At 40.4% G+C, this 14,685-nt stretch overlaps 1 protein-coding gene across 1 annotated transcript; it reads right to left on the reverse strand.

Annotated features, from left to right (window-relative positions):
- Window positions 1-1,501: 1,501 nt before the first annotated feature.
- On the reverse strand, window positions 1,502-14,117 carry SFRP4 (secreted frizzled related protein 4). The gene is made up of 6 exons (XM_043872267.1): window positions 13,361-14,117; window positions 11,966-12,046; window positions 11,805-11,870; window positions 9,508-9,706; window positions 6,910-6,973; window positions 1,502-4,414 (listed from the first exon to the last, which is right to left on the reverse strand). The coding sequence occupies exons 1-6, from the start codon at window positions 13,803-13,805 to the stop codon at window positions 4,229-4,231; spliced, it is 1,041 nt and encodes a 346-aa protein (XP_043728202.1). The 5' UTR covers window positions 13,806-14,117; the 3' UTR covers window positions 1,502-4,228.
- Between the last annotated feature and the right edge of the window lie 568 nt (window positions 14,118-14,685).

Genomic DNA, 14,685 nt, shown 5'->3' on the forward strand with positions numbered 1-14,685 from the left:
GATTTTCAGCTGCTGAAATATTTCAATGACATAATAAATACTTGAAATTATTAGATGACTAAATGGTTAATGAATTTTAAAAATCCATCTGCTTGATTCAACAACAGCACTTGAGAGATCCCTTGATACCATGATGAAACTTTATTCATAATACCATGTTTTGCTTAACCTCAGTGTTCTGAACCTCATACTGTTATTCATGTTATTACAATTTTGTGAGATTTGGGATCAGCCCTCTGGCTATGAGTCTTCTCTCTTATCTAAATGTAGTTGCTAATCAAGTATGCCCCTTTTCCCTCTAAAATGTATCACTTATGTGATTTAAATTTACCATTGCAAAATGGTTCTCATCTAGATATTACAGCTGCATGTTAGAATTATCTAGTTATAAAACTACTCTCATACAAATATTGCAACTACATATGTTAGACTTATGCCTATACTGCCTGAAGTTGTAAAGGCAAAATTACACACCATAGAGATTCTTACTGCCATTTATTTCAAGGTTTCCTTACATGCTAGTAGAAACAGACCTCCCTTAGGTAGAAGAGTAAATAATGTAAGATACATAGGATATGAAGGCAGAACTGTCCCTGGGAGACAAGGGAGTCCCTGATGGCTGGCTTGGTCCCAGTAGTCTTGACAAGCCTTCCTTAGACACTGAAGCAGCCTGGAGAGTTTCTTCCCCAACTTTCTGTTCATCTTCCTTCTGTCTCAGCTCTCTCAGCCCTATTCAACTCCTGCCTCACTCTTTTTCACAGGTGTTTCCTCTAATAGGATCCATATTTGACTGGATTCCATTTTGGTGCCTGCTTCTCTGAGTACCCAGACTAACACACATGTAATGAATAAAAGTTTTCATGTCTACCCGGCTTAAATCCATACTATATTTCATCACCCTCTTTCTCTTTCTCGCTCTGATAATATGTTTGTGCATGCATGCTAAGTCACTTAAATCATGTACAACTCTGTGTGACCCTATGGACTGTAGCCTGCCAGTCTCCTCTGTCCATGAGATTCTCCAGGCAAGACTACTGGAGTGGGTTGCTATGCTCTCCTCCAGGGGATCTTCCCAAGCCAGGGATGGAACCTGCATCTTGTCTGTCTCCTGCATTTGCAGGTAGGTTCTTTCTCACTAGAGCTTCCTGGGAAGGCCTAATATGCTTACAGTATTTTCTAATTATAAAAGCAACACATGTTCATTAGACAGAGTACAAGAAAGCATTTATGGCTTGTACTCTTCTGTGCCACATTTTTTCCCCTAGTTCTGAGAACTCAGTAACAGTAGAATATTATTTGTGTCATGAAAATCTGTCCTCCCCTCATGCCTGGGGACCCACATTCAGAAGTCAATTCTCATAAGTTATTGACAAAATAAACTAGTCATTCATTGCCCAGCTGCCTGGAGTGTGGAGAATGTTGTCAGTTGAGGGCTCATAGATAAAAAGAGACATTGAGTTTGCAGCTCAAATTTACGTTATAAGAAGGTGAAGACAATCTTAGTGAGGAGCTGGAAAATCACTTTAATACCCCTATGGGCCAAACATTCTGCAGGATAACTGACAATAGGATCAAGAACTTTGCTGGCTGGGCATACTCCTCGGCCCAGCAATGCCCCTTAAATGAACTTATCCCCCAGGACTAATTAAGGATGTGCACAGATATTAGCTATCAAGCTGTTTGAGTTATTCAGTACATTCAGTTAAGAGTCAACTTAAATCTCTAATAACATGAAGGTCTAAGTGATGCTCACCATGGAATACCTCATGGCCATTATAAAAAAGCTGGCTTGGGTTTTAGTGATGTGAGAGCTAATTCAAATAAAGGGCTGAGTGAAGAAGGCAAGTTATGAAACAGTATAATCTGTATAATAGGTTTTGGTTTTTATCATACAAATGCATAGAGGGAGACTGCAAACTGTGAGAAGAGTGACTATCAGGAAGTGGAAATTTGGACACAGACCTACCCATAGGAACACTGTGTGACTACCAAGGCACAGACAGGAGTTATCCTGCCTCAAGCCAAGGAATGCTCAGGACTGCTGGCAATATGCAGAAGCTACGGAAAAGGATTTGGTAACCAAACTGATGGATTCGGAAGGAATTGGGAGTTTTCTGAAGGAAGTAGCTTCATCAAGGGGACAAGGTGGTGGAGTCGAGGGACCCTGGGCTTGCCTCTTCTCATGAGCACACCCAAACTGCAACTAACTACCAAACAATCATCAATAACAAAGACTGGAGCCTACCAAAAATGATATTCTACATCCAAAGAGAAAAACCCAACAAGATGGCAGGAAGGGTGCACCGTTATATAATGAAACTCCATCCCCACAGGCGAGCGATTTCTCATAAGTATTTAGGTGGAAAAAATATTTTCAGGGAGAAAAATTTGTGGCTCTCACACAAAAGCCACTTCCACACTTGTTATATTACTCTCAATGTGGGCTGATGTTCATTTTCAACTTTTTTATAACAAATAAACAGATTATCAATTAATCAAAGTAATTAATGTACCTAATTAAGTTGTGATATGCAGTATATGATTTCAGTTAAATATTCAAAGGAAACAGTGTTTAAATTTGTCAAGTCATTTCCAAACTCTCATTACATTGTTTTGCACTTAAAAAAAGTTTTGCAGGAAGTTTTTTCATTTCCACTGAGAGTTCTAACTCCCCTCCCCACCCTCCAAGTTCCTACTATGCTAAGGAGGTAATCTACAGTGTCAATGCCTTTTCATGGACTTTCCTAGATTTCTTTAGATGCTATCCTAAATACCTGTCTGGTTTTCCTTAAGGGCCAGAGTGGTTTGGTTTTTAGACAGAAACACACATGGAGTGTTTTATGGATACCTCTGTGTGGGTGTTTGTGTTGGATTCCTTTAGCTCTGTTGCTGTGGGGTAGCAGGATGCAGGTGAAATTACATTTTCAGGAGGAGATGGGTGTCTGTGCCAGCACTCTCATTAACCCTATTTCTTCACTCTGCCCTGGTTTACCCACACACCTCACCTCTGTGTCCCAAAGCCTACAGAGATAAAATTAAATTATCTGTTTAATCACCGTGTGTGAATGCAACACGTAACTTACCCCTTCTCTGAGAAGCAGCAACAATGGTACATCTAAAGGAGATTTTACTCTTAAGCTTGCAGTTTGTTCTTCTATATCCTTGAGTGGTGGATGGACAAGTGACTGCAACTGTCTTTTCCAAGTGCAGAGCTGGTTTGTGGCAAGGGGGCCACAGCAGGCTGAAGACCAGGGGCTTTGGATCCACCCTCCTACCTCAGGCCCAAGGTACCCTTGGGGGCACCAGCAATCAGCAGAGAGGCTGGGCATCGAGATACCTGGGATGTCCTGGGAAGTGAGATGAGCATCACACCCACAGGTGCAAGATGCTTGGGGATGACTAACTGGTACCTGAATCATAGAGAAGAAACAAAGTGTTTCCAGTGCTGCTTAAAGGGGCTGGTAAGAAACATTGTGCATATGAAACAAGAGCATCTCCACTATGGCATGGTAGCCAGAAAACAAGGATCCAGACTTTGTCTGTCTGCCTTTCCCTTTTATTCATTTAGCAATACTATTGTTTTAGTTTTTAGGGTTTCTAGCTGAAAACAGAGAAGAAAGCCTTCTTTGTAAAAACAAAAACCATAAAACCAGACTCATTCTGATTTTCCATATCCTACTTTTCTAGATTGTTCAAAAATTCCCTTTGATCACAAAAATTCTTCTGCAAACAGCAAAGATCTTTGAAACATTCATTCCTCTTGCTTTCCTCTTTAGAAGCATTATATTTTCAATCACATTTTGAAAGACTGCTCACATCCTAACCACCAACTGAAATAAAATGTATTGTAAAAAAAAAAAAAAAATTGGGTGTTTTGTTTGTAATATGGCATTTATTTTTCAATGCACATATTAGGTCAAATTGTAAGAACGAAAGCATCTTTGCCCTAGTGGAGCTCTCACAGAGTCTGCACACAGTTTACTCTCAATACGATAAGCTTATTTGACCAGCTTTCTTATACCTTCCATACCAAAGGACATACTACCACTATGGTTTGTAGTGACTTAAAAAGAAAAATTGAAGCATATCATTAAGAAAAATGCTGCAAGATGTGTCTATGAAGAGGACTGTGGTTGGTAAGGCGAGGGGTGTGTGGCCTTCTACAGGCTGGCTGGGTAACGCCCGGCCTCACTCTGAGAGGAAGTCCCCATTTCGGAAAGCAGTTAGCTCACGCTCGTTTTGGGTTTGTGCTCTTCGGAGCACTCCTAGCTTTGATGTTCTTCTTGGGGCTGGCTGGTTTGGGAGCAGGTGGCTTCCCCTTGGGCTTCGGGGCGTTACTGCGACTGGTGCGCCCTGCTGTTCGCTTCTTGTCCTGGGCTGTCCTCTGCTGTTCCTGCAGCCTCTCTTCCCACTGCTGGGAGGCAATGTGTACATGTGACCATCAAATATGTCCCACCTCTTCATGCTATTAAACTAATATCCAAAATAATGCGTATTTTCACTGTAATATACTCATCAAGGCATTCATGATTTCCATAGCTACTCTACCCTGTGATGCTGAGCATGTATCCTGGAACAGGTGCTTTGGAAAGCACTGGATATATATGGTGATGTCTTGACATGCATTGATTTCATTGTAACAACAGCCCTTCTAGGTAGACACCATTGTCATGACCAGGAAACAAGCATACTGATATTATTTGCAGAGCCAACAAAGTCAGAACTGGGGATTCAAATTTACCAGTCTGACTCCACAGCCGAAGGCCCTTTCTTGTTGTTCGGTTGCTCAGTCATGTCCCACTCTGTGACTCCATGCTACATGGGCTACAGCATGCCAGGTTTCTCTGTCCTTCACTATTTTCTGGAGTTTGCTCAAACTCATGTCCACTGAGTTGGTGATGCCATCCAACCATCTCATCCTCTGTCATCCCCTTCTCCTCCTGCGAAGGCCTTAATGTATGCAATTTTTCCTATAGGCCCTCTAATGCAACTTTCCTATACAGCCAGTCATTCTTAAAAGGCTTTGCCAAGGCTAAAAGCAGAAATGGATCCAGCCTCATTTGGAAGCTGGGATTTCTTACCACACTTATAGGTTCACCTAACTCTCTTACATCTGAAGGAAGATGGAAGCCCCACCCACATTTAGTAATCCCCTCAAGTGTTAGCTACCCAGAGCTGATGAGAAATGCCATTCTAGACAGTCAAGATTCCATGATAGAAAAAGAATTTACTCTTTAAATATGAAAATGTCTAAGAAAAAAAATGAAAAAGAGTCTACTTGAATAGACGTTGCTTTTCATTATAACACATATGTCCCTACTTTATGTTAGAATATAAAAATTAGACCACAACCATAGGTCAGGCAGTAAAAATACAATGAAATGAAAAACACAGTCTCCACCCTCCTAGGGCACAACTCTAGTTCTAAAATAATAAACTTATTACTGTACATTGTTATACCATGGTGATATTTTCATACTCTTAATATTGTATTGGAGTATTTGCTGCCAAAGTGAATGACCCAGTTATGATTTTTGAAAGCTTTCTTTCCTCTCAACAATCTCAGTTTTCAAGGTGGACTTACCTTCTAGACTGATTCTTCTAATCTACAGCAGTCTTGGAAACCAGATAACAAACTCTGCTAGAATTTTCTGTTCAGTAAGACAAAGTGTGCTCCTGAGAAGCTCATGAGTGTTTAGCTTAGATGCAGCAGCAGTGTTTGGGCCTGTTATTTAGAAAAGGACTCAGTAGGAGAGGTTGTGTTGAAACTACCTTCTCCATGCATGCAAGCATGCTCAGTTGCTCAGTCATGTCCAACTCTTTAGTGACCCCATGGACTGTCGCCTGCCAGGTTCCTCTGTCCATGGGATTCTTCAGACGAGAATACTGGAGGTGGTTGCCATTTACTCCTTTAGGGGATCTTCCCAACCCAGGGATTGATCCCATGTCTCCTGCAGCTCCTGCATTGGCAGGCAGATTCTCTACCACTGAGCTACCTGGGAAGCCAACCGTCTCCATAAATGAGTATTAATACACATTCTCCCCTTGCTCAAGAATTTTCATTCCTGCAAACTAAGAGAACATAGGCAGTCGCAGTATCTTTTCTGAACCAGGTAATACAAACTCTCTTGCATACATCTAAACATATTTTAAGGAAAAGGGATGCTTTTAAAATCCAAACCAATAACCTGATTTCTTTAGTTCTGGAATGATTTCACATCTCTGAGCAGAAAATTATTCTAACTCCTCTAACTAAATGACCAATTTTTCTATGATGTTACCATTAAATTATGGATTTGACCACAAAAGTATTACTTTTTGTATATGATTTATTTTGACAAAAGTCTTGAAATTATCTTAAATACAGGGAAAGAATCTTCTCTGTACAGTGACAGTGTGAATTTCAAAAGCAGACATTCACACCCATATATATCTGTATTGATACCACTGGATATTAATTCTGTTCAAGCACTTGACTGTCTGCTAAACAAACTAAATATAATACAATAAAGCAAGCAATAAATAAATTTAATCTGGAAATGTTAAAAACCAGTAGATCAGTATTGAACGCAACCAGATCACCTTTGAAACTGAAGAGAAATTTATGATAAAAACTCCAAATGAGAAAAGTTATTCTCTTAACTACTTATTCAAAAGACAAATACTGCTATTGTTGCTGGTTCCTATGATAGCCTAGCTGGAGCTGGGTATGGCAACCCACTCCAGTAGTCTTGCCTGGAGAATCCCCATGAACAGAGAAGCCTGACGGCCTACGGTCCATGGGGTTGCCGAGTCGGACACAACTGAGCAACTAAGCATAGCACATGATAACCTAGAGATGAAAGAATGTGAAGAATTCCCAAATATATGCATTTAAATCCACATTTATGAATTCTTAATTATACTTACTATGGATCTTTTACTGAGTTGGTCTCTCCATTTTTCAACTAAACAATTTTCAAGAAGCATCATCCTGAAAAAAGTAATTTATCTTAATAAGCAATGCTAATTATGAAAGTAAAAATTTCAAAAATATAAAATACAAAAAATTGTAAAAACCAAAATTCTTCAATAACCATTAGCCCCACAAGTCCCCATTTATATTTTACTAATATTTTCTTTCAGTGTATTTATTTTACTAATATTTCATATTTTATTAGATCACACTGTACATTTAGATCATACTGTATATTTCCTTTCAGCATTGTATGCATTTTCTTATATACCTGAAAATTAAAAAATATAACTTTCCTAACTATATAAATTTAACAATGGATATCCATAATATATTTAACTATTTCTCTATGGTTGAACCTCCCTTTTGCTTAGCTATTATCATCAGCATTGAACTGAATATCACTAGTGTGCACTGGCTGATTATTTCCTTAAGACAGATTTCTGAAAGTGGAAATCTGGGGTTGAAGACTATGTATTTTTTTCTTAAGGTTTTCAATGCATAGTGCTAAATTATTTTCAAAATGGTTGAACTGTCATTTAATTCACCAACATTAAGACTATGTAAGTCTTAATCTTGCTTTTATTTGGGTTGGAAAATTAATGAGGTAAATATTTTAATGTTTATTTACTATTTGTACTTCTTTTAGAACTTTGTATAGACTTTGTACATGCATTTCTATATTGTAGTCAATGTTTTAAATAATTGACTTATATGTAAATTTATAGACTTACTTTTTACAGAGTAAGATCACTATCTTTTGTTATACCCATTGCAATAATTTTTTTTTGTCTTTCTCATTCTAAAACAAATTATTTTTTTTGACTGCCTGGCACACAGGATCCTAGTTTCCAGACCAGGGATTGAACCCATGCCTCTTGTAGTGGAAGTCTGGAGTCTTAACCACTGGACCTTTAGGGAAGTCCATGTCTTTCTCTTTTTATTTTTTATTTTAATATGCACAATATTGTCATCAGATATGTGCACTGACATTTTTCCTCATAATTTCTTACACTACTTTTATGTTTACAGACTACTTTATTTTTCAGATAGTACACATTTATTTACTAAACTTTATCCTTTTTGATTAAGTTTTTAAAATATTTACTTTTTTACCCCATTTGAAATTGATCAAGTACAAAGTGAAAATACATACTATTTTCCCAAGTAAAGCTATTCGCAACATTTACGAAACAACAGTTTAATTTCTATTGATTTGCCACATCTCTTTCATAATAGAAGTTCTTGCATGCATTATAATCTGTTACAAGATTTTCTTCTCTGCTTTATTTATCTACATGTCTACTGTTGCACCACATGACTGAACAAGTGTAGCTTTATACTAGCTTTGCTCATGACATAAGGCACATTTTCTCTCATCCTTCGATTTTCAAAATCTCCTTTACATGTCCTTACCACTTTATTCTTCCAAATGATCATTAGCATTACTTGTGAAGACATAAATCTCAATCATCCAAAAGATGTTGACTAGGATTTTTTTTATCAGAATTAAACTATCTATAATCTGTGGGGAAAATGACACAAAGGCTGTTATTTAACTCACATATTATCTATTCACCTGTTCGGCAATCCGGCACATCCTCAGATCTGCCTCTAGTACTGGAGCATATATATAAGCATCATAGAAGAGACGAGCCCAGAAACAGTCATTCAAAGTTCATTCAATCAATGTCTTTAGAAAGACAAGGTATAAGCAGTAAAGCAGCTTTAAAGCCAAGAGCACAAGGAAGTGTGAAGAGGATACTAAGTACTGATAGACTGAAGAATAAGAAAGTATTCAAGTGAAGTCAGTATCAAAAAGTGTTTCTTTGGAGACATAGAATCTTGAGCTGTATCCAGAAGGAACAGGAACATTATTAATGGGAGAGAATCAAAAGGAAGACTTTTTAAATAAAAATGAGCAGTTCTGCTGGAGAAATGAAGTGAAGCAAGTTATGGGGCTCTTTCTGGAACCTGTGCTGAAGTGTTTGATTTTTATATTTTAAGGACTTCTTATGTTGTAAGGATATATATAAAAAGATGTTATGGTAAGATAACTGAGGAGATACACTCCCAGCTGGATAGATGTACAATACATGTGTGTGAGTGTGTATATGTGTTTATATAGTACTCTAGTAAACAAATGTAAACTAAGTGTGGAACTGTGTTTCAAATGGCCATCTTTTTTTGATTAGTAATTTATTAAAAAGGTCTTAAAAATTCAGTATTTGCTACAATAAGATTGATTTGAAAACAACTAGTTTTACTCAATTTATTTGCTTATAAGTTTCTGAAATCAGGTAATAAATTCTGAAATTGATTTTTAATGAGTTCACTGAAATACTCATATTTTTCATTTTTCCTTAATTCTATGAAGAATTAACTGATGTTTAGGACATATGATATCCCAATCAAACCATCTATTAAAACTGATTTTTTTAAAAAAGGCTAGTGCTGTTCTTTTTTAAACAAACAAACAAACTAGGACTTCTAAGTGGGATTCATGGTTTTCCTAAGCTGTGTGCAGTTTTTTCCTGCCCTGCTGTGCCTACCGTGAGCGCCACTCGTAACACATGATGAGAACGTCTTGATGAGGCAGGATGTGTGGACACTGGCAGGAAGAATTCGTAATAAGAGGGACTTGAGTCCGAGGGATGGGTGATGAGGACTTGAAGATCTCTTTCACATCCACCACTGTCGTTACTTCATTACAGCCACTCCTCTGCACGGCTTTTATTTTTGCATGAATGACTGCAATTGAAAAATCGATTTAAGTGTTGCCGAAGCTTTGGAGAGAAATATGGATGGTGTATTCCTGCCAACTCTGAGCCTCTCTTAAAGAATCACTCCTGTAATTATGGTCATGTCCAAGCTGCCCGAATGCAGGCAAAAAATCCCACACAATCATATGCTAAATGTAAGGCCTCCCATATCGTCAACAGTGTCTTAAAAGTTCTGAACCATGCTGCAAGATGGAAAAGGAAATTCACAAGTGGCTTACTCTGGAATCCGTCTTTGGGTCAGTGACTGGTCCACACTGGGCTACAGATAAGAGTTTCAATACAGAATCCCATGGATCCTTTCAGCCCAAAAATTCTATGATGAGGCTTCTTTTTGGCGGGGGGGGGGGGACATCAGGAAATTTAGTTACATAGAAGGTTGACTAAATTTTGTAGAAATAATACTGTCTTGTCTTTCTAGTCTGTCCTGTAATGATTTGAAGTGAGAATCATATATTCTCAGATTCAGAAGGTGCCTGAAAATTTGTGTGGTTCAATCACCCATCTGCTGCTTGAACTGTTTCAGAGAAAGTTGTTACAGCCTTAACATTCTCATGCAGGAAGGAGTCTCTGAAGATGACTGTTCTCAATTCTTTAATTTCCCAAACTGCCAAAGCAAGGTCCATGGTGGGCAGAGGTGGAACTGTTATTATAGATGACTGATAATGTTGCTACGTCTGATTATGCTTGCAGTTCTGACCTCCTTGGTCCCTTGCTATTACCACCTGCCATGGAGTTGTAATCAGCCTAGGATGGATCTGTCTTGGATTCCATGCTAGGAAGCTGATTTATGAAGAAGCTAAATAATTTAAATAGAAAATAGTTTCATTGGCTGATTCATGTCAATGTATGACAAAACCCACTGAAATGTGTGAAGTAATTAGCCTCCAACTAATTAAAAAAAAAATTTAAAAATTAAAAAAAAAAGAAAATAGTTTCATCATCAATGTGGTTACAAAGCAACGATGCCTCAAGAATAGCACGACAGTGAAACTCAGACTGGACAACTAAGAAACTAAGGCTGGCGGTGCCACACAAGGGACTAAGTGGATCAGATTAAGATGATATCTACATATAACAGGTTTAAAAAACAGTAAGAAGAAGCTACTAGAAAAGATAGTGTTTTGCTTTTTTTTTTTTTTGGTTGAATTACCCATTTTGGCTATGTGTGGTTCTCAAATATGACAACCTAAATAAGAGGTTATTTTTTCAGACTTTTATAGTGCCATGATCTTCCTGCTTTTATGTGGGTTGTATAATACAAAGGTTCTTATGATATAAAATTTCAGTTTGAAATATGGAAAACTAAGTTACCAAATAAAACAAACATTTTTACCCAAATAGTTTCCACTATTTCAACAGAAATAATTTAAGAAACACACACAAAAAAACCATAAAATAGCCCAAAAAGATATTTTAAAGGAACACATTTTTAATTAAATTTACTTTCAAATGATACTAGAATTAAATTCACTGAAACAATCAAGACAGCATGAGTGACTTATTCTCTGAAGAAAGTGCCAACTGGGTGTTTCAAATAAGAGAAGAGAGCATTTAAACTATGCTAATACTTACAGCCATAGGTCTTGGGATTAACATAATTCCACAATTTTTTAAAAAGTGTTTTTATAAGTAAAAAGATATGTGTGCACATCTTAATTCTTTGGTCTCTGGGCCTCAGGTCAAATCCACAGATCACTTACCCATCCTTTCCATAGCAGTGAAACTTTTTTTTCCCGTCCCCTCCCACCGCTGCCCTAAGGCCCTGTGGTAAAACCATGAGAGAAGTGAGGTGATGTCCTGGCTGACAGAACTTCTGGACAAATAGGACAATTAGGATCAGGATGTCACACTTGTAATCTGATTCACAGCACTGCCCCCACTCAGGTAATTTACTTTGTTTTTACTTGATTTACCCAGAAAAGCAAGATATATTCACAGTTATATTATGCCATCTAGGACCCACATGACTGAGAGAAATCACCAACCGCTTTTTCACTTCATGACTAGCAGACCTGGCAGTGTCATGTGCCAAGTCCCCAAGCCAATGGATTCAGCAGATGATTTACCGTAACTGTAGTTTTTGCTCAGATACGTCGCCAGGGTTGGCTTCACCTTTTTGCACTTGCACCGGTCTAAAGAAGACAAAACAAAGACAGAATGTTGAAAAAAGGTTCAGAAGTCACTCTGGAGAAGAAAGAGATGGAGCCTTGAGGCTAAACGAACTTACCCGGGGTTAGGCGTTTACAGTCAATGTCAAGAGGCCTTTCCTGTACCATCATGTCTGGAGTGATGTCTATCCACTTAACGTCTGAAAAACACACAGGGACACATGGGTGTGGTCAGTGATTTGGCCTGTTCACCCAGCTGGAGAAAGGAATCATCTGGAGACACTAACACAGCAGCACACACACACACACACACAAATCCTAAATAGCAAAAATTATATGTGATCGTCAACTACTTTTTCCATATAGACTCTTTGGGCTTAGGAAAGAAGACTTATGGCTGAGACTGCTTATCCAGAACAAACTGAAGTGAAGGCACATCCATTTTAATTGGTTGATACATACAGCCTACCTGGATTTATCCAACATTTATCCAACCTGGATAAATTACATCATTCCCTCCTAAATCTATTTTAAATGTTGATTTTCCAAGTTGACAGTTTACACTAATCAAAATAACCAAAATAGTTCTCAATTCCCACCTCATATTTTGCAGAAACAGTCCAGAGCTACCCCCCAAAGAAGCATAACCCTGTATCATTTCTATAATTAAAGCAATAATTTTTTTTTTTTCTAAAACTGAATTAGAGAGGAGCTTCAATTTCCCCCCTTCACTTCACTTTTCCTCCTCCACGTTTTGGGCAAGGCTCTGAGGTATAACTTCAGAAACTACACTAAAGCAACACCATAATTTCTTTAAATGTGTAGCAACTTGAGTCAGGGATAAAAGGAGGCAAAAATATTCTTAGGTTTTATTTCAAGAAGTGGGTTTAAACCTGCCTCTTCTTCCTAGAAAAGCAGCAAAAAGACTAAAGAGAAAAGAAGGAAGCGGTGGTTGAGTTCGAGTTAACTAAGATGCCACAGACGCTGGCATTGGGTCAAAGACCATGAAACAGACATCACAGTTTTCCAGGGCAACTAAATTTATAAACTGTACTCCTGGTGGGAAGTGACAACTAGTACTGTTTTTTCAGAAAGAGCTTTCAAGAGCTAACGTTAAATGGAGAATCCTGGTGGGAGTGTTTTATTTACTAAACGATATATAAAAAGTGCTGAAAGCTGGTTCAGACCCAATTGTCACTGCTATTACTATTTTATTACTACAAAGAAAAAAGTCTAGTGTCACCTATCTAAGCAAAATCTCCCATCCCTCTTTATGGGGACATGGTGTTCTTTAGCTCCCGAAATTCCTGTGGAGAAAGCAGACTTTTCCAGAAGTCAAGTCACCAGTCCTTCCCACCTCCTCCAATTCGCCCAAGTAGAATGGGGGGCTGCCCGACCACCCAGCGGCAGCTGTCGGTGTGTCTGCGGGTTCTCACGTGGCAGTGACAGTCCAGAGTGCCTCCTCCTCACCCCCACCCCACCCCCGCCCACCTCGGTTCTTCCCTGAGTCTCACCGTCAGGGAGGTCAGTGACGATGGCCTCCGGCGAGATGCACACGCCCCGGTCGTAGACAGGCAGCTCATCGCAGGCCAGGCTCTCGGGCCAGCTGTGGTTGTACATCTTCATGAGGGGCTCGCAGTCGTCACGCGCGCGCTGGCACACCGACTTGCATGGCTTAATGGGGTCGTGCAGGAACTCCAGGGTGCAGATGGGCGCGTACATGGCACAGAGGAAGAAGCGCAGCACCGCGCTGCAGTTCACGTCCACCAGCTCCTCGTACTGCTCGATGGCCAGGATGGCGTTCTCCTGCGTGCTGTGGTGCAGGTGATTGGGCATCCGCGTGATGTTCCAGGGCATGTGCCGGCACATGGGGATGCGCACCGCCTCGCAGGGCGCGCCGCGCACGCCCAGTGCCAGGCGCAGCCACAGGCACAGGGCGGTCAGGATGGAGAGGAACATGGTACTGCCCTCCCGCGCCGCCACCCCAGCAGACAGAATGGGTCCCCCGCCTTGAGTCTTTCTCTCTCCCTTCCCGAAGGAAGAGGTCCTTTAGGGCACAGGGGATGTGCTCTCCCCAAACTCCCCTGGGCAGCAGTGCGCGGCCTCGGGGGCCGGCCCGGGGTATCCGCAGTCCGGCGCGCGAGGCACGAGCAGCGCCAGCCCTCAGCCTCCCCGGCGCGAACCCGCCCAGACAATTCCAGTCCCCGGTCCGGCAGCTCCGAGCGCAGCCAACCCCGGCCATTGCCGGACCTATTTATCCCGACACCTCCCCTGACGTGGGATCGGAACGCTCCCTTGGCAGCTGCAGGCCCGGCGCGGGCTCCCCCTCGGCCGCCCCACCCCCTAGGCCTCTCTTGCAGAAGCGGTGACATCATCTCCTCCGGGCCGCAACCCAGGGCTTGAATCCTGCATTCCCCCAAAGTCCCTCCTTTTTAGTCTGGCCAGTCCTTTTTCTTCAGACCAAGAAAAAGAGGCTCTGGCAGTCATTTTGGACACCAGATCCAAGAAGGTGCAAGATACGATTTCAAGAGAGGGAAGGACCGTCTTTCGAATCAAAGCTGAACTTTGCGCCCTCTGCCTTTTGGGTTCCCCAACTGTGAAGTTGGACGAAAATGGGAACTTCTGCTGCTCTTTACCTCTTAAACGTACTTGCTTTCTCCAGTAGGGGGCATGAGAAGCGCCGAGAGGTGAGAAGTGTGGGACCAGGAGAGTGCAGTTGGAACAGGATGGACACATTATATAAGCAAACCGCCCCCTCCCGGCCCTGAGTTGTATGGAATTTGTTTTTGTTATTACTGTCGTGGCTAGTAGACATTACTTTGGGCTCAGTTTTTTTTCC

The sequence above is a fragment of the Cervus elaphus genome, chromosome 18 (genome assembly GCF_910594005.1).
Source record: "Cervus elaphus chromosome 18, mCerEla1.1, whole genome shotgun sequence".
Taxonomy (NCBI): Eukaryota; Metazoa; Chordata; class Mammalia; order Artiodactyla; family Cervidae; genus Cervus; species Cervus elaphus.

Excerpts from the sequence above, each read along its gene's own strand:
- SFRP4 (XM_043872267.1), bottom strand. The coding sequence starts at position 13,805 with ATGTTCCTCTCCATCCTGACCGCCCTGTGCCTGTGGCTGCGCCTGGCA. Across the intron at positions 11,871-11,965 it reads CTGTAAACGCCTAACCCCGG|ACCGGTGCAAGTGCAAAAAG; the intron begins GTAAGTTCGTTT and ends TGTCTTCTTTAG. Across the intron at positions 9,707-11,804 it reads GAGCAAAAACTACAGTTACG|TCATTCATGCAAAAATAAAA; the intron begins GTAAATCATCTG and ends TTTCAATTGCAG.